Source organism: Typopeltis vanoorti, chromosome 15, assembly GCF_054136105.1.
Source record: "Typopeltis vanoorti isolate ZY-2024b chromosome 15, IOZ_Tvanoo_1.0, whole genome shotgun sequence".
NCBI classification, from domain to species: domain Eukaryota; kingdom Metazoa; phylum Arthropoda; class Arachnida; order Uropygi; family Thelyphonidae; genus Typopeltis; species Typopeltis vanoorti.
Window position 1 is genome coordinate 80569206 of NC_143563.1, and position 21767 is coordinate 80590972.

General features: G+C 35.4%; 1 protein-coding gene across 1 annotated transcript in view; it reads right to left on the minus strand.

The window, feature by feature from the left end:
- The window catches only part of qless (decaprenyl diphosphate synthase subunit 1 qless), a 217257-nt gene that overhangs the window by 20988 nt on the left and 174502 nt on the right, over nt 1–21767 (minus strand). Inside the window, exon 8 of the mRNA XM_090404571.1 lies at nt 13639–13752. Within this exon, the coding sequence (XP_090260697.1) occupies nt 13639–13752 (114 nt within the window). The remainder of the gene's footprint in view (nt 1–13638; nt 13753–21767) is intronic.

The window sequence follows — 21767 nt, forward strand, 5'->3', positions numbered from 1 at the left end:
TATCAAAGCAGCTTGAAGAAAAAGTGCAGTCCTTCCACAAATTTATCATAAAATTATGGAAGTGTCATGGATATGAACTTTCCCAAATTGGCAATATGGATGAGACGCCCATGTACTTTGATATGCCTGGGAATCTAACAGTAAACTCAGTTGGTGAAAAGGGTGTCTTCATAAAAACAACGGGACATGAAAAAACGCATTTTACCGTTCTTCTAGCATGCATGGCAGATGGAACCAAATTAAAGCCGACAATGATATTTAAAAGGAAAAAATTCCAAAGCATATGAAATTTCCACCAGGTGTAATTGTTCGCAGCAATCAGAAAGGTTGGATGGATGAAGAAGGTGTACAATTGTGGCTGGATCAAGTATGGAACATACGTCCAGGTAGCTTGTTATGCCAATAAAGCATGCTAGTCTGGGATATGTTCCGGGCACATTTAACAGAGGCAAGCAAAGAGAAAGCACATGAGCTACGTACAGACCTAGCAGTCATACCGGGTGGTTTAACTTTCGTTTTGCGGCCGCTTGATGTCAGCTTGAATAAGCCGTTTAAAGATCACTTACGTGAAAAATGGAGAGAATGGATGTCATCTGGTTTGGTGAAGATGACAAAGGGTGGGAATTTTCAGAAGCCTGGGATTCGATACCATCAGAAATGATTCAATGCTCATTTCTTAAATGTGGAATAAGTAATTCAATGGATGGATCTGAAGATCATGTCATATACGAAAGCGAGGATGATGCACAACAAAATGGAGAGCATGAAGACGATGACGACAACTGCTACACTGATGACGCAATCCCTACAGATGAATTTATAAATGAAATGTTTGATGACTCAAAAGATGAAGAAGAATTTAAAGGATTTTGACATTTTGTTTTAAAATAAATATTTCTTTCGTTAATTCATATTGTATTATTTATAATGTTATGGAACAAGATTACCAGATCACATTATACGTGGACATGGCATTTTAGGGCTAGTTTTCAAACAAAATTTCTAGTTCACATTACACACGATAATATAAGCATTCTATATTTGATTTCCAGAGTAGAGTTTCCTAATTATGTGAAAAATAAATAAAAATTGAATGAAGTTAGCCCCTTCACTCCACTAATAGATGAGCTAACTTCAACACACAAACACAGAGAAAAGATCTACAGTCTGAGACATGAGGTGGGAGTTGGTTGGTTGGTTGGTTTATGGTTTATTGGCTCGAAACAAGAAAATTCATACTGCACCATAGCAAAGAGGCTACAGCAATACATAAACAGCCAAAGATAAAAACCTCAAGGGCTCACATTAGTGAGTATGGAGTGGCAAAGCCCCAAAGCACTTGATGCTGGACCATGCCTTACTTCACACAATATACATCTGTCATCTATAGACTGGTCCCTACTCTTCATTTCCCCCCCCCCCCCCCACACACACACTGCTATTAGAGCATTTGAATAGAGAATCATTATTGAATCAAGATAATGATACTGTGTTCAGGGCAGCTGATGCAACTGTTTTTAGATCACAGGAAACAGTTAAGAAATATACTATGTGGTCAGCTCGAAAAATAATCCACCTCCTAACATTGAATAGAAGGCCTCTTCTTAAACCAGAAAAGACCAAATTAATGGAGAAAGAGCTAGAGAGATTAAGTGGGATATAATAGGTATTGCCAAAACACTGGCAATACCTATTATATCCTGATGAAGGCATGGTAAATTTGAATAATGGAAAACTATTTTACTCAAGAAGAGAAGATAACACCACAGAGAGGGAGTTGCAATATTCAGTAATCACTTGTAAAACTCCATCTTAATTGTGATCCAAGGATTATAACAATTAGATTAAAAGGAAAAGAACGAAGGGATTTCCCCCCCCCCCCAAAGTTGTCCAAATTTATGCTCTAGATCAGTCGCACGAAGATGAAGAATTAGATACACCAGCAACTACAGAACCTTATTGACAAAACAAACAAAAAAGAATATCCTAATAGTAATGGGAGACTTCAATGCCAAGGAAGGAAAATTCACCAGACATGAAAGATGTGATGGGCAAATTTGGAGTGGACGAGAGAAACTAAAGAAGCAAAAGACTACTGGAATTCTGTAAACATAATCGATTCATCTCAAACATCATGTTTTTCCATAGACCATCATGCAAATACACATGGACATCTACAGATGGTATTATTAACAATTGCATTGATTACATTCTGATTAAAAATAACTGGAAATCCTCGACCCAAAACGTAAGAACACTAAACAGATTGATTCTGATCATGAATTACTAGCTGCAAAAATTAAGTTGAAATTTAAAAATAGCAAACCAAAGACTCTAAACAACATCATTAGAATACCAAAATTGAAAGATATAACTTATGCAAAACAATTACAGAAACAGAGTTAAAGAAAATAACCTTTGAGAATGTAGAAAATAAATGGAAACTGGGCAGTGCAGTCATGGTAAATGCTGCAAGAAAAACACTTGGTATGACAATTAGAGCATGTAACAAGTGGATAACCACAGAAATATTGGAAACTTTAGGAGAAAAAATGAGTTGCAAAAAATACTCTGAACAGAGAAAATCAGAGGAAAATAAGCAACATTACAAAAGGCTAAAAATCAAACGAGATAGAATGTGCAGATCTAAAGAAGAAGAAATTAATAAATATGCATGTACAAAACTTAAATTAAACAATGCACAGGGTCCAAATTTACAGCAGCATAAATATTCAAAGATTAAATAGTATATATGTACAAAAATAAGTTAAGCAATGCAGTATCTACATGTAAATAAAATTAGTCAAATGTGTTTGTACAAATTAATTCTTTCTTCTTCCTTTCCAGTAATAGGCCTAGTGGCCTGCTACGATCTCTTCACATCTTTTCAAAGGCCATCCTTCATTCCTTCTCCTTTCACTCATTCTTTCTGTATGTTGTCTCCATCTCACTCTATAAAGACCAATGTAGTCTAAAGCAGATATCAACTCAAGTTTCTTTTAGATATCATCATTTCTTTTGAAGTTCTAGTCTATTATATCCAGCTGTTTTGTACATGAATCTCATTTCAGAGCTTATCAATCTTTTTCTATCTGCTTGAGTTATGGCCCAGGCTTCTGAACCATATGTTAGGATAGGTCTTGCTATCGAGTTGTGAATTCTTATTGCTTTCTTGCTTATTAAATTTGGATTGAATATCTGATTGATAGTTTTTGCTATTCCTATATAATTGTTATTTTATGTTACATGTCTTTCTCTTTTTCATAAAATAAGTGGTAGCGTACATATTTGAATTTATTAACCTGTTGCATGATATCATTATTGATGCAAATATTGCTTCTAATTAGGTATCTGATGTTAAATGCCATGACTTTGGTTTTGAAGTGGAGATTTCCATACTGTATGTTTTTGTTGCTATTTTGTTTAATGAAAAAGTTGCTCGCTGTAGTCAGTCTTTGTCATCTTCAATTAGAACCTGATTGTCGGTGAATAAAATTGTATTGATGTTGGTGCAATCATATATGCGAATGCCAAAACTGGTTGTTTCCACTCCACTCTCTTATTAAAGAGGAGTGGTGATAGACTACATCTTTGTCGAACACCTGCATTTATGTTCTGTGATTCAGATTTTTGTGCGGCTATCTTTATTGTAATTTGGGTATTGTTATATACTCCCTATAAGGGAATAAAAGTCATTAGCTTATTATATATCATACTAGTTAAGCCGAAATTTGAAACGTTTTGAAACTCAGGGGCAACCCTGAGTGTCGAGTCTTCAAAATTCGAGTCATCGTAATTCAAGGAGAACCGCCTACCAGTCTGCAACATGGGGGTTTGGGTGCCAGAGCCCCTCCTTCAAAATTAGAGTCATCAGAATTCAAGGAGAACCAGCCTACCAGTCCGGAACACGGAGGGCTTGGGCGCCATTGGGGCGTATCCCCCTAGTATATGTATGTATGTATGTATGTATACATATATATATATATATATACACACATATTGAAAATTGGTTTAATTAACTGGTTAGGAATGTTGTCACTCTTAATTTCCAGTAGCTTATTATGACTGACTTTATCAAAGACCTTTTTTTATAATTGATGAATAATATCATCATCAAATTCCTGACATTTATTCTCAAGGGGTGTACAGGATATCATAGTACTACATGAAAAATTTACATCATTACTAACTTCCTACCTACAATTTTCTGCCAAATCAATCTGTTACTTGTTAAAGCTACAACATTGTCAGATCTTATATTTATATATCTATCTTCTAAGGCACTTTTTACCGTATTAATCCACCTATATCTTGGTCTTCCTCTGAGTCTTTTCCCTGCCAACCTAGCAGAGAACACTTGTTTGGCCAATCTTTCCTCGCCCATTCTGTTTAAGTGACCATACCACCTGAGATTAGCTCTGCTAATTCATTTCTGGATGCTGACAATGTCAAGTTGTCAGCATCTTTTCCTAATATCCTTGTTTCTAATATGATATTGCCATTGATGCCATCTATTCACGCCCCTAATCTTTCTCAGGACTCTCATATCGGCGGTCTCTAGTCTCGGGTCAAGTGTTTTACTTCTGACCCAGCTCTCAAATCCATAAGTTAGAATTGGTTTGAACACTGTCTTGTATACAGCTAATTTAGTGTCGACTAATTTCTCTCTTATTCCATATAAATTTATTCAGTTGACTTCCTACCATACCAGCTTTGTTGATTCTGTTGTCTATTTCCATATTTAATTTACCATCTTCACTAAAAATCGTGCCTAAGTAGCTGAAATGTTTTACTTGTTCTATAGATTCTCCATTCACAATGCACTAATGAATGCAGATGATATTTTCAATGCTTCTGTCTAATTTCATTCTCTTTGTCTTGTTATTGCTGGCCTTCATACCATATCTATCACAACAGTTATTCAATATAGTCAGGGAATCTTGCAGACTTGTAGCAGATTTATTTAGAAGTATAACATAATCTGCATAAAGCAAGGAGCTGACATTAAATCTCCAATTTTGATATCAGGTTTAATACCATTTTCCTTCATAATGTAATCCATATAGATAATGAATAACAGAGGTGATAATATACATCCTTGTCTGACACCAGATTTAACATTAAACCATGTCTCTGTGCTTCCTTCAATTCTAACTACTGACTTACAACTCAAATAAAGACTAAGAATTGCTTGATATAATGATCCACTGACACCTGTAGCATTTTGAATAGCTTCTCTCTTGGCACCTTGTCATATACTTTTTCCAAATCTACAAAACTTAAATACACATCGTTGTTATATTCCCATGATTTTCAACTATTTTTCGTAAAGTGAATATCTGATCCTGACAGCCTCTATTTGGCCTGAATCCAGCTTGTTCCTCACCAAGCTTCTCTTCCACAATCCTTTTCAACCGTTTCTCAAGTATACTGGCATAAATCTTACCAGGAACACTCAGTTGTGAAATATCTTTTGTAATTCTCACAATCAGTTTTATTTCCCTTTTTATATATGGGTACTATGAGAGCTCTACTTCAATCATCTAGAATTATTACTTCTGTCCAGGCCCTCTGAAGTATGCAGTGTAGCCACTGTAACACTTTTATACCTCCATACTTGAGCATTTCTGGTCTAATATCATCTACTCCAGCTGCCTTTCCACATTTCAGACTTTTGATGGCTTTTCTACTTCAAGCGTGGATATGTATTCCTGATTACATGCCTGGTCAGTGTTTTTTTTTTATCGCTGTGCTGTCATCACTGCTAGTTTTATTTAGCAATTTTTCGAAGTAATTACTCCATACTTCAAGGATATCTTTTTCTCCAGTTTTCATACCACCTTTATCATCTCTAATTCCATTTACAGCACTCTTTTCTCCATTTCTGAGCTTCTTCAACAACCTCCAGAATATCTTGCCACCTTCTTGATATTTATTTTCCATGTTCTTACCAAAGTCTTCCCATGACTTCTGTTTAGCTAGTTTTACAGTATTTAGCTTTCTTACATTTGTCTCTGTATTCTATAAGAGTAACAGCTGACTTATTTACCAGGAACTTTTGATATGCTTTCTTCTTTTCCTTCATTGCCTCTTTAACTTCCTGTGTCCACCAGGGAGTTTTGATTTTTCTATCTGTGCAGACAACCTCACCACATGCCTCTCTGGCATAATCAATCAATGTTTTCTTCAGAGCTTGCCACTGAATCTCCAAGGTTTGATTCCTGTTCTCAAACTCTTTAATTTTTTCTTGAATAATGTTTGTATATTTTAGTCTACAGTTCACATCTGAGAGTTGCTCAATTTTTATTCGTTTTAAAACTTTCTTACATGTTCTTCTTTTCAGTATGAAATTCAATTTTATCCTGCTTAAGACTAAATGGTGATCACTTCCAATTTCAAATCCTCTATACACTCTAGTGTCCTTCACCAGAGAGAAAACATCACTATCAACAATAATATAGTCAATGAGACTTTTCTTATTCCTTGCCTCTTCTCTCCATGTGAATTTGTGCACATTTTTATGTTGGAACATGGTGTTAGTAATAACCAGTCCATGTCCTGAGCAGAAATCCAACAAGTATTTGCCATTATTATTAGCTTTGCTTTTTTCTCCAAATTTTTCCAAAATATTTTTGTATGTCTGATAATCATTTCCTACTTTGCTATTTAGATCTCCAACAAGGACCAAGTTTTCATTTTTCATTGTGTCAGTTGCTTTTTCTAAAGCATCAAAAAATTCCTCCACTTCTACCTTAGGAGAGCCTTCTGCAGGACCATAGGCACAAATAAGTCTCATTGTCCAGTTCCCCATTCGGATATTTGTCCATATCACTCTACTTGAAATTGCCTGCAGTTCAAGAAAGCCTCGTATTTAGTGTTGAATACTATGGCTACTCCTTCTTTTCCTTGATTGTTATTGCCTGAATATAACATTTTGTATTTATTGCTCAGAAAGAGCTTACCAGTTTTTGTCTTTTTTTTTCAGTCACCCCTATTATGTCGATCTGGTACTTTTCTAATTCCTCAGCTAGCTCCATTTCTTTGCCATTCAGGCTTCTTATATTGATAGTACCTATCTTCAATTCTGGTGATATTGAGTTGGGATGTGTTTTAGGATTTGTTCCACTAGCTGACTTTTCGCTGTTCGACCTGGTTCCCTGGCAAAAACAACGGGGGGGGGGGGGGGGGCCCTTGTTTAACTGGGCGATACCCCCAGCGAGCATGAAATTCTATCATGTTGTACGATCATTTAATATTGTGGTTTAAGCCAATAAGAATACAATTTGGTCAGCTAAATCCCAATTTTCCAGCCCATCCTCGTTCGTTCAGTATCCAGGTAGATACCTAACAGGGTGTACCACGAGAAGGTGAGGATTGGACATTAGGTCAGAAGCCCTGGTTGGTTCTCCACATTAAATTTTAAGGCTATGTGGAGGTCTCCTCTCAGTTATACAGCTTTGACCCTTACTCTAAATTGAATTCTCTTCTTTTTTTTTCCTATCAGGAGCTTGAGAAAAAAGGCATCAGTGCAAGATCTGCCTTTATGGAAACTGTTTTGTTCTTCTCTAAAAATATTTCATAATATTTGGTTGATTTAGTCTTTAAGTATCTTGAATATATTTTATATTTGTTGTTTAATGCCCTCTATAGTTTTGACATTAATATTGCCTTTTTTGAAGATGGGGATGATCATAGCATTTTGTCAGTGGTGGTAATAGGCCATTTAGGACCTCATTCATGAATCCTAGTAGTAGTTTGTATCTGAAGTCTTCTCCAGAGAATTTGAAAAGTTCCATATTGATACCATCTGGTCTTGGGCTTCTATGGTTCTTGCATTGTTTAAGTGTTGACTCTAAATCTTCAAGGGTAAAGGGAGTCTTTTGAATTATTTGCAGGTAATGGTTCTGAGAATGGGTAGTGATCAATTGTCCATAATTTTTTATAATATTTAAGCCAGTCCTTCAAAGGTATGGTGTCGATCTTGATCGATTCTCTGAGGTTATTATTCATTGTTCCTTTGAACTCCATCTTTTACATGTTGTTCTTTTGTGTTTATATTCAATTTCATCCTCTATTTTGTTTGTACTTTACCATTTTTTATAGGCCTTCGTTTTTTCATCAATGACTTTCCCGATTTCTGGGTCCCAGTTATGAAGACATTTTTTTCTTTTCCATTCCCAAGATTTCTCAGGCTGAATATCCTAATATTGCAGAGATGATTCCACTTTTCATTAATAGATTCACATGAGGGTAGTTGCTGTAATTTTTCATTATTTTTTGCTGATATAGTTTTCTTTTATCAGAGTCAGATAATGAGCTGACTTTGAACCAAAGTTCTTGGTTTTCTAATGGATACTGGTGTTTTATCCATCTTGGGGGGAATTGTATTAATGCCACACATAAATAATGATCTGGTTCAATTTCAAAACCTCGGAAGACTAACATCAGGAATGAATCTACCTATTTTATTATTTGTTATTGTATAGTTTATAATAGATTTCGATCTTCTTGCTGACCATGTGAATTTATGAAGGTCTTTGTGTTTGAACAGTGTATTCATTATTCTTAGATTATTGTAGATAGAGAAACTGATTAATTTTTGGCTGTTTCTATTTTTTTACTAATTCTCCAAAAGTTTCAACATGATTTTGGATTTTAATATTGCCTACGTGAGCATTTAAATCGCCCAGCAGTAATAACATGTCATTTTTGTTTATTATATTTTGGAGTTAGTTATAGAAGTCCAAACTTTCCTCTTCTCTCCCCTCCTCTATAGCTTATAATCTGGGAACTGTGAATTATCCTCTATTAAGTTTCGATCTGAATTGTAATATTCTTTCATTCCAGTATTTATAGTTATTGAATTATTCTTTATAAAAGGTTAAAAACATCATGCAATCTGCCTGAGTATGGCTTGGCTAGATAGGTAAAAAATTCTTTATTCTCTCATGTAAAGTGCTTTACATGAGAGAATGAAGAATTTTTGTCATATGCTGGCACTCCACCAGCATATGACAAATAATAAGACGTGTTGCATTTTTCACACAGGTGGGTCATCAGCTCTCAGTAAGTAATGTAACATGAGTATGACCTATGCAAAGCCTAGCAAGAACAACTTCCTGTCTTCTCTTTCTATGGTGACTAGAATGCCAATGCTTAATTTCACGCTTAATGCCATGTAATTTGTTTTTTTTTTCTACCTGCCATGATGACTGCCATTGAGCAATTAGGTTTGATCTTATAAAGTGTCTGTATATGATACTATTAAACAGTACATAGAAAAGTATAAGCTGATCTAGTAGCTGCATTCACAGTCTCATTTCCCTTAATTCTTAATGTGGTTGGGAATCCAGCACAACCAAACATCAAAATTAAGGGTTTTCATTTCATACAACAGGTGTAACACCTCACACAGCACTGGATGTGGATTATGCATAGGAAAGGAGATAGCCTATAGAACCCAATTAGTATATATATAAATTACACACTTTTAGTAGCAGTTTCTCCTCTATGTACAAGTGCAGGCTGAATGGTATGTAACTCTGCTGTATAATTACTACAAATCAGCTGGGATTTGGTTGGAGATAGTAATGTCAAGAAATACAGCACAGAGATCTCTGATCTGAACCATTAATGCAGATGGGCAAGAAATCAGAGTGAGCTACAATGTGTGCATTAAACAATTGCAGGTAGGCAGATGAAGTATGAGACTCCTGTAGTTGACAAATTGAGAGGTTGGAGGATGTAGTGCAAACCTGCATTGGAGGGATGCTGTTATACTTGGTGTAGGCAATATTGTCAACATTAATGCCAACAGGATCTCTTTAACTTACAATTAAAAGACAACTGTTTTCATCTAAGTGACAGAGCCAATTCATTTGCTTCAACATAAAGACTGAGTGGGAGATGCGCAGAAGGCACCAGTAGCTATCCCTGATGATGGATGAGATCCAACCACTGCAGATTATTCTGCCTTATAGAACCATAGACTTGAGACTCATATAAGTGCAGGATAAAGACAAAAAATGAAGATCGATCTGTGCCCATTCAGAAGAGCAGGGTTTCCCAAAGCAGGCTCCTAGAATTTTTGCAGAGCCCTAGAATTTCAGAACCACAACTGAAATTCTAGGGCTTTGCAAAACATTTTGGATTGACTTATATGAGAAATACTTAGAAACTGCTATTCAAGCTTTGAAGTTTTTGATACGTTTTCCAACAACATATCTTTGTGAAAAGACGTTCTCACTATATGCAGCTACTAAATACAGAAAATGATATGATGCTACAAGTTATGTCCATTATACCAGATTTTGAAAAACTTCTTTTTCATGTTTATTTTAAAGATTGAGTTGTGAGGGTGTGGCAAAAAATATTTTGCTTGTGTAAGGGTTCCACTTTAGCAAGGAGTTTGGGAAACCCTGCAGTAGAGGATAGAATGCAAAGGAGATTCAATGGTCTCTTGCACTTTTCTCTTAGTTGATGAATGTGTGCAAGAAACTTAAGTGTTCTGTCAAGGATGAGTCCCAAGAACTAGGCTTTTGCTGCTACTTGAATAGCAGTTTGTCACATTCTTAATTCAGGGTCTGAGTGAAGCAAGCATTTTCGACAGAAGTACACACTTTTTTCTGTTGAAAATCTGAGCCCATTACTAAGAGTCCATAGAGAAACACAATCAACTGCTTGCTGAAGTTGTCTTACAGTTACCCTCATGTTACAAGCATGACAGTAAATTGTGACGTCATCAACATGTAGAGCATTGCCTACAGTGAGAGGAAGCCGCTCAGTGACTGAGTTAACTTTGATGGATAGCAAAAAATATTACACTTAAGACAGAGCCTTGGAAAGTTTGCCTGGATAGAAAGTTTGTAATAAATAGAGGAAGGTGTTCTCTGAGACCCAGGCTATAAAAGTCTTTTAATATGCCATATCTCCAGGCTGTCATAAGCTTTTTCCATGTCAAAGAAAACTGAAACGAGACATTCTTACTTCAGAAATGCATCTCTTATATAAGGTTCTAAAGAGACCAAATCGTCTAAAGTTGAATAATGTCTACGAAAGCTACATTGTGTACTGGAGAGAAGACTGTTGCTTTTTAAATACGGGAGAAGTCTGGCATTAACGATTTTCTCTAATATCTTAGAAAGACAGTTGGTCAGAGCAACAGGTTGATAATTATTTTCTTATGTTGAATCCTTTCCTGGTTTTGAGATAGCAATGACAACTAACTTATGACAAGAATCCAGAAACTTTTCCACTGCAAACATTCTGTTATATATTAAGAGAAGGAGATCCATAGAATATGATGGTAGATGTTTTATCATTTCATAACGGATGTTATCAAGTCCTACTGTACTAGGGTGAGACAGTAAAAGAGCTCTTTTTAGTTCCTCAACAAATGGCAGACTGTATGGCTCAAGCCCATTGGTGTGTGGGGCGGGGAGCCTTTATCTCTCTTGCTGCTCTTTCAATATTAAAGATTCAAGAGGATATAAAGCTGATGCTGAGATTCTGGCAAAATTTTCTTCCAAAGTGCAACAGCTTTAGAATCAGCAATAGCACATTCATTATGGTTTAAGGTAGACAAATGGTGTGTTCCATATCTGAGTTTCATTTTCTATATTTTATCCATACAATTTTTGCACTAGTTGTTTGATTAATTGATGAGGTAAATTGGGTCCAAGATTATTTTTGACTGACGTTTCACATATGAGAAGTTACTGTGATTGGTATTCTACCCATTAATGTTTCTCCCAGTAATTTCAAGGAATGTTGCCAATGATATTTTCACAAGTATATCGCCAGAACATAATTTCTTAAGTTTCGAGAGATTCTGCCAATCTTCCTAAATCCTTTTGAATAAGGAGGTGTGATAATTTCCCCATTGGCTTTTTGCTTGTTGCATGGATGTTCAAAAACACAGGCACATTTACTTCTGTTACCAAATGCTGTATCTATGGTGTCAGTACATGGTTGGAACTTTGTTAGGGCCCCTGAAGCATTTGAGGATGAAGAATTCATGCTCAAATGGAGTTTTTGGTTTTTGGCACCAGAGTTCCCTACCCACCACAGAGCCACACATGGATGCCCACTGACTGTGTTTGGGAGTGGAATGCCAGGGCTACCCTAGACACTATGCCAGCACCAAGCTTTGGATTCTGAAAAGAGGTGTTCTCTGGTCAATCGAAAGGGTGTTGTTTTTCACCATGATAATGCATGCGTCCTCGTAGTGCAAGAATCACCTGTACCAAGATTGAAGAACTCAGCTGGGAAAAGCTTCCACATCCTCCATATTCTCCTGATCTTGCACCTTTAGATTACCACTTATTTCAAAATTTTCATTAATGAAAATCAATATGATGCATTAGAGACACTGAAACTGAGCCTCTGCAACTTCTTTGCTCCAAACTCCTGAATTCCATACAAATGGTATTATGAAGATTTCATAACACTGGAAGAGCATTATAGATTCACAAAGATGGTCAGTGGTCTTTGGAATGTGGAGTACGAGTACAGACTGAGAGAATGTAAGTTGCAAAGCCTCGTGAATAGGAGGAAGGGGGGGGGGGATATGATTGGGACACATAAGCTAGTCAGGAGTTATCAAGTTGACATGGAAGATATTTTTCATAGAATGGGAGAGGGGGGATAGAACATGAGGCCATCGCTGGAAATTGTATAAAGAGGGTGTGAGGAAAAGGTCTTTGCATGGAGAGTGGAATGCATTGCCTGAGTGTGTTGTGAATGTAGACACATTTAATCAGTTTAAGGCACGGTTGGATGAGCATTGTGTGCAATAGTGTGTACCTCCTACAACGAGTATCTGACTCCATGGAGGTCAGATGATAATATTAATAATTTACTTGATTAAATTAGCAAGTGATTTATCTTTTATATTGTTTCAAAATGCTAAAAACATCACTTTTATGATGGCCTGATAACTGTTTTCTGTGCTATTATAAACAAACATCAAGGATAAAAAAAATAATTCAAATTCATCATAAAAACTCAATAAAAAATGTTTAGGGCTACACATATATTAACTACAGTTCATTGGCTACCTTGTGGTTGAGAAACAAAACAAATGCAAATGCTTGTTTTGTTTCTCTTTAAAAAGAAACAAAACAAGCATTTGCATTTGTAATGACTGGTATGTCAACTATGTTCTTAATAATTCCTTGATGAACTAAAAAAAAAAAAATGAATGAATGGAGGCTAAACATACAATAATTTAAGGAACACTGATTTGCCAAGACGTTTTGGTAGCTAGGGGACACCCAATACTAAACACTGTTAACTGCCTATTATTGGCTGCAAGTATATGGTAAAAAAAACTAGAATATTAATAAAGTAACTTGGAACATTGAGGCACTTTGTATCACACTTGGGGTTATATTTTTTTAATGCTTCACAGTGGTGGTGTGTGTGTGGGGGGGGAGGGAATCCCTACTGATAGGTTAGATAAGGGATTCTAAGTGTTTTCACATTACAGACAAATATTTTATAATGCAGTAGGTACATTTTTATCATGATATACCCAATGAATCCAGTTAAAAGGAGAGCAGCAATGAAGCAAACAAAACCAGAATGGCTGAAATTTCAGGAATTTATGGTGAGGATGACATTAGAAAAGCAAATTACCTTCTCACATGCAAATAACACAGGAGCTGTAGCTAAGCCAAGCCTTAAATCTGCTGCGGCAGGTTTTCCCATTTCATCTTGACTGGAGACAAAATCAAGGAGATCATCCACCAACTGGTTATACATATTAATAAATAAATAAAATTAGTAATTTATATGGATTAATTCTTTTTTTTATAATGATTACAGAATTTAATAGACAAAATTAGTTTTAATCTTCACAAACATATAAAAAAAATTAAATTAAAAACAGATAGCAGAACAACTGTGATAGATAGTATGAATTATTGTTTTTTAAAATATGTATTTAATGCTACTCCTAATAGTGCAAATGACAAGTCTTTACAAGAATTATTCCTCATCAATGGTCAAGCTAGGGTAAATGTTTAGATTTTTGTATTGTATTATAATGTGGCATGTGTCCTATGGAATATATTATGTATTCATGATGATGACTATTATCTTAAATAAAATCAGCTAATGCCTTTTATTCCCTTATAAGGAGGCCTTATCTAACTTTTGGAGATTGAATGGACAGTTTAATTTCCATCAGTAGCCAATTGGAGATAGTTGGCTCAAGACTATCACTAATTATAAGCAGCAACCAACAAAGAGACTGGCAAACAAGCACTGTCACCTCATGGTCCCTAACAGGATATGTTATTGTCTGAAATAGTGTGGGTACTATGGTCAATTTTGAGTTTCAAGGAGAAAAAAACCTGCTTTCTCATGTTAGAGATCAAGTAACTGGGGAACTAGTTGAAGAAAAGTTTAGAAAAAGTTTCTCTAGTCTGCAACTAGACTTGAACTTAAGTCAATCTTTGGGCAGCCTAGTACAGAGAATGCAACTGCTCTAACATAGGAGTTTGTCACCATGATTTCTACATAATAGGTATTTAGACACTGTGATCTAGAATAGTCCCCCCCCAACCCCAGGATTCTTTGACTCCTAGGAGAATCCTGTATTGCTGCTAATACATGGATTTGTAGGCTTGTTTCTAAAACATTTTCTTAGACACCAGGTTATGCTTGCTAAATATGCTGTGTTAGTTTAGTTTAATGATTCATGGATTTTTTCTATTTTTCTCATTAATTTAATTTTTTTTTGTATTTATGTTTTACATAATCCAGAAATCCTGTTCTAGAGCTGGAAACTCCAAGCCACTTCCACCCTTTACTAAGAACAGCAGTGGCCTCACACCAGGCACTGAAATTTATCTCTTACTTGCTCACCCATTTTACAAAATGATATGCATATTTAAGCTATAATTAGTTCAGCTTTACCTATTAAGAATCCTAATGAAATTTCAGTGTATTCTAATAAATACATCTTCCTATTTAGCAAGGCAGCAAAGTGGATAGTCTCTTTGCTCTATAACCAATAGGCTGTGGAGTTTTGAGTCTTATTGTGGCATAGATGTTGGTGAGTCTTCAGATAGATGACATGGATAATAAAACCTTTACAATACAATACAAAAAAAAAAAAAAATAGCTATACAACCTTTTGTGCAACAATTTGAGAATCATACAAACCATGTTAGGCAAAAATTATTTACACAAGATATTAGGGGGAAAAATCCTATAAAATATATGTATCCCCAATTCATGGAGTTTTTGTGCAACAATTTGAGAACCATATTAGGCAAAAATTTATTTACACAAGATGTTAGGGGGAAAAAAATCCCATAAAATTATGTAACCCCCCAATTCATGGATTACAATGTCTTTGAAGCAGTGAGTATCTAGTTATTTACTACAGGCTAAACAAAGATAGGTAGAGATTTTTTGAAGGATTATCTACATATTATATCAGCCTGACTGGCAAAGTGGATAATATATGCTTTCCAACCAACAAGACTGTGGTTCCAATTAATTCCACTGCAGTACAGATATTTTGTGAATGTCTAAGTAGAATTATTCAAAATTAAGTGGATATTGAATACCACATTATTTCTTAGCCGAATAAGAAACTCAAAGATAGAAAATCTAACCTAAGAGTTTCATGCCAAATATAGAAAACTAAAGTTTGGCGAGTCCAAGTGTAAGCCAACACCTGGTAGTGCAATGCTAGGGCCTTGCACTACATTGACCCAGAAACTGGAGATTTTTTTGCAAATATGCAAAGCAATGCCCTTCACTAATCTTTTGTTTTGGAAAATGTAGTGTTCATAAAAAACACGTTATTTATGTTGATATGTAATAGGTTTATTATTGTTGTTTTTAAATGAACTAATATTTTAAAAATTTCTGTTTTAATTTCTAATGCAGTATTTACTGATAGATATAACCCACATAAACTAAAGCTGATAAACATAATACTGAGATTAAAAAAGTTTGAGAACTGCTGGTCAAGGATATCAAAGAGAATTTTCATTCCTTTAGGCAGTCCTGAGAATGGCTCAACAACCAAAAACCACCTATCCAATAATACTGTGGCTAGATAGCACACAATCAGTCCAATGGCAATGCGATACTTCTGTGGTGTGAAAAGAAACATACTGAAATACAAACTAGATTATCATGAATGACACACAATAGCAGATAAATTTCTGTTGGCTAAAATGAAGCAGCTACAGTGGAGAAAATAATGCGCGTACTGGAGGAGTGGAAAAAGGTTGCCATGTAAGATGAACGCCCGGGACTAGTTGCTCTATGCAGCAGCCAGGTTAAAGTTATCGGAATATTAGTGTGAATCAGTGAACCTGGAAATGCTAAGTGACAACAATGTAGGGTGCTGGATGAATCAAAGAGGTGGGAATGCTTCCTTGCTGCACTGTTGTGCAGTGTAACGACAGAACATAGTTTTCATTATTGTTTAGAAGGAATTGGTCTGGGAGCACAGGGTGACTGTCAGTATTTATGCAATGTAATTTAGTCTGCATGTCCCAAATTGCTGTGAAATGCACTGTCCCCTTGTGGAGTCCATGCTCCAATGAATTAAGGCTGTCCTGGGTGCCAAAGGGAATGCTACTCTCTATTAGATAGTGGTTTGATTTAATTAATACACCTAAGTGTTATGTATATATCATCATCATCAAATTCCTAATTTCTACCCTCGGTGTAGAGGACATTACGATAGCACTACATGAAAAAGTTATATCAACTTCCTATCAACCATTTTCCTTCAACTGAATCTCATCTGTCAAGACTTCAACATTATCAGATCTTATATTTCTGTCTGAAGGCACTTTTCACACTGCATCAATCCTTCTAGATCTTAGTCTTCTGCTTGCCATCCTCATACATCCTATTTAAGTGACCATACTACCTGTGGTTAGCTCTGCTAACACATTCCTGAATATCAGTGTCAATATCGTTTCTAATATCCTCATTTTTAATATGAGGCTGCCATTGATGTCATCTGTTGACATCCTAATCTTTTTCAGAACTCTCATGTCTGTGGCCTCCTCCAGTCTTTAAGGATTTTATTTCTAACCTAGCTCTCAGATCCATAGGTTAAATTTAAACACTGTCTTGTATACAACTAATGTTTTAACTAATTTTTCTCTTATTCCATATAAATTTATTCAGTTGACTTCCTACTATACCAGCTTTCTAATTCTGTTGTCTACTTCCATATTTAATTTGCTACCTGCACTAAAAACTGTGTCTAAATAGATGAAATGTTTTATTTTTTATTGTTAATTTTCATACCAAATTTATTACCACAGTTATTCAATTTAGTCGAGGAATCCTGCAGACTTGTACTAGATTTATTTAGAAGTATAACATCATCATCTAACAGTAAAGAGAAATGATTTAACATCTCCAATTTTGATTAATATCACTTTCCTTCATAATGTGTTCGTTCCATATAGCTAATGAATAACAATGGAGATAATGTACACACTTATCTCACACCTCAATTTTGCAAAAAAATCATCTTCCTGTATCTCCTTGAATTCTAATTGCTGCCTTACAACTCAAATACAGGCTGGTTTTTGCTTGGTATAATATCCAATTTACACCATAGAACTGAAGCTTATTATATATGCCTTTTCCTAATATACAAAACTTAAATACAGATCTTTGTTCTATTCCCATGATTTCTCAACTATTTGTCTTCTCCAATCATCTGGAATTCAACTTTCTGACCTGGCCTTCTAAATTACACAGTGTAGGCACTGTAAAACTTTAATATATCCTTATTTGAGCATTTCTATGCAAATTCTTAAAACAGCAAAACCAACAAGAACAAAAATACCGCTTTGAACCTGTATTTGCAAATGCAGCTTTTGTTACCAACAAAAGCTAAGTATCAGGAGGTGGCAGGGATGAGAGAGAGAGAAAAAGGAGTGCATGTGGACAAGTGATGAAGATTTTTTTTTTTTTTTTTTTGAACAACTAGATGATGTAGTCCTTAGGGAAACCTGTTCTAAAGCACAGAAACAGTATGAATGAATGAGAAAAATGAGAGGCTGGTTCATTATGTTTGGAGCTGGACACTAAATGGATAATAACCATTGACTGCTAATATATTCTTGGCTTCATGAAAGTGCAGGAATAGTGTTAGCCAGTCAACAGCACCCATGAAAATATCTGTAAAAGAGACATAAGGCAGAAACAGTATATCTATGAAATAGTGATTGGATGTGCAAGAAGGGCCTTCCCAATTAACCAGATCACCCTCTTCTGGACAGCATCAAGCATTTGGTGTACCACTCTATATATGTGAAAACAATATTCTAAGGGATAGAGTGAAGAAATAATGCTTCAGCAGAAAGAACACTACTTTTTTGAAGGTAGAGGAAGCAATGGATGTGGCAACTTATGCCCGTAGAAGCTACAGGGTAAGTCAGTCCAAGAAGAAATATCTCCTCTTGTATGGATATTACATTGGTATTAAAGATAAGGAGAGGTGAAGTTGCAGATTAGTAATGTAATACTACTACTATATAAAAAGTTTAGGTTACTAACTTCCTATCAACAATTTTCCTCCAAATTAGCCTAGTACGTCAGAACTCTAATACTGTCGATCTTATGTTTCATTCTTCTAAGAAACTTATAAGTTCTTTCCTTTACCTCTTGATAATGCTAAGTGGTTTTCCCCCCCTCCCCCAAGAAAAAAGGCAGTTGTGTTTTTGGAAGCACTGAATATGACTAGGCATATGACAATGACTAGGTTGTCATTGCCCCACTGAAAAATAGTATGGAAATCAAAGAAAAAGACAATGATTATAGATGACCTTGAAGCTTGAGATGATGTGAGCACCACAGGGTTTGTATGAGGAACAGAGAATGCTATCTTTAGCAAACCTGCAATCTCTGAGAAAAGTAATTTATAAACAGGTATTAGTTACTACATTAAATAAAATATGACTAGTTTCACCACTTGATCATAATAAATTTCCTAATATGTACCCCCAAGGGGTGTTCAGGTTACTATTCATAGCACTACATGATTAAGTTTACATTATTACTAATCATCTATTAACAATTTTTCTCCAAATTAGTCTTATTACTTGTGAGCATTCCAATATTGTCATATTTAACATTTCATGTTTCTAAGGTGCTTCTGATTGAATCAATCCATCTAAGCTTGGTCTTCCTCTGGGTCTCTTTCCTACCATCTTGGCATCAAACACCTGTTTTGCTAACCTTTTCTCACCCATTCCCATACCATCTTAGATTAGCTCTGCTGACACATTCTTGAATGCTAATAATGTCAAGATTCTTTCTAATATCTTCATTTCTAATATGATTCTACCATTGATGTCATTGGTTTACTCTTCTAATTTTTCTCAGAACCCTCATATCTCTTTGATCAAGTACTTTATTTCTAACCTAACAGTCAGATCCATTAGTTAAAACTGGTTTGAACACTTGTATACTGGCTAACTTCTCTATTATTCCATACACATTTATTCAGCTGGCTACCCACCCTACCACCTTTGCTTATTCTGTTGCCTATTTCCATATTAAATTTACCATCTTCACTAAAAATTGTCTAGTTAGCTTGAATGTTTCACTTATTCTGTAGGTTCTCCATTCAGGATGCAGTTGACTATTTTCATTGTCTTTGGATTCTGGATTTTTATACCAAATTTCTTACAACAGTTATTCAATTTCGTCAGGGAATCTTGCAGATATGTACTGGATTTATTTAGAAGTATAACATTATCTGCATAAAGTATACTGCTTGTATATTGTTAGTTTGGTGTTTTGGCTAATTTCTCTCTTATTCCATATAAAGTGATTCCGTTGGCTACTCACTATACGATCTACACTAAAAACTGTGCTTAAATAGCTCAAATGTTTTTTTTATTCATATAAGATTGCAATTCAGAATGCAGCTGAAGTTTTCTATGCTCCTGACTATTTTCATAGTTTTGGTCTTTTTATTGCTGATTTTCACGCAAAGTTTGTTACAGCTGTTATTCAATTTAGTTAGAGAATCCTGGAGACTTGTTGTACTTCTAAACTAGATGGTGCTTAGGAGTACAACATCATCTGCATAAAGATGCAGATGATGATGTTCTGTATTAGATAATGAATAAGAGTGGAGATAATGTGCATCCTTGTTTTAGATGTAATTTTGCATCAAACTATCTTCCTCAATTCTAACTGCTGACTGACAACTTCTCTGTATAATGTTCCATTAATCCCCATACAATTGAAGTGTTTTGAGAAACTTTTCTCTGGGCACCTAGTTGTATGCCTTTTCCATATCTACAAAACTTATGTACAGATCCTTGTCATATTCATGCGATTTTTCAACTATTTGTCTTAAAGTGAAAATCTTAACTTGACAACCTCTATTTGGTCTGAAACCAGCTTGTTCTCCAAGTTTCTCTTCCACAATTTTTCTCAACCTCTTTTCAAGTATGCTTGCATAAATCTTGAACACTTAGTAGAGAAATTCCTCTGTAATTCTTACATTAAGCTTTATTCTTTTTATAGCTAGATGGATACTATGAGAACACTATGCCAATCATTGGCAATTTGACCTTCTGACCAGGCGCTCTGAATTATGCAGTGTAGCTACTGTAAAACTTTTAAACCTTAATACTTAAGCATTTCTGGTTGAAAATCATCTACTCCAGCTGCCTTTTCCACATTTCAAGTTTTTGAAAGCTTTTTCTAATTCAAGTATTGATATGTACTCCCTCTTTGCATTCCTCTTGAAAATTTTCTAGTACGGTTCTGTCACTGCTCGGTTCGTTCAACAGTCAAAGCAATTTCCCCAGACATCTAGGATATCCCTATCATCAGTTTTCATGTCACTTTTATCATCTTAGATTCCTTTTAGAGTACTCTTTCATCCATTTCTAAACTTATTCAATAGTCTCCAGAACATTCTGCCATTTTCCTGATGTTTATTTTCCATATTCTTACCAAAGTCTTCCCATGACTTTTGTTTAGCTAGTTTCACTTAGCTCCAACATTTTTCTCTATATTCATTCTTTTAGGGAATCTGCCAACTTATTTGCTACAAACATTTGGTATGCTTTCTTTTTTACTTCTTGTGTCCACCATGGTGTTCTTATTTTTCTATCCTTGTAGACAACTTCACCATATACCTCCCTAGCTGAATCAAAATCTTTAGAGTTTGCCACTGAGACTCGAGGTCTAGTTCTTGTTTTCTATTTCCTTCAATAATGTTTGTATAGTTGAGTCAACAATTTACCTCTAAAAGTGCACAACTTTAATTCTCTTTAAAACTTTCTTACATGTTGTTCTTTTCAATGTAATACCTGTGATATCCATTTTTATCCTGTTGAGTAATGGTCACTTCCAATTTCAAATCCTCTGTACACTCGTGTATTATTATTACGGGTGACTCCAGGGAGTCCTTAGACTCATCGAGGGAGGCCCTAAACATCATGTCCACACAACTATACAACATTCTCACAGTATCTATCATACCTTGCCTTGAACTCACTCGCCATCATAGCACCCACAACAGACTCTGGCAACTTATTCCACTCATTTACCACTCTAAAAGTAAAGAGTGGTACCAACACAGCTCTAACACCCAGCTGGGGTGTTAGAGCTGTGTTAACCCAGCTCTAACACCCCTACTAACCACACTCTTGCCCAGCTTCCATAGGTGTCCCTTAGTTCTCCCACCACCATTCCTGATCTCAAAAATATCCTCTGCATTAATCCAATAGAAACCATTTAGCAAT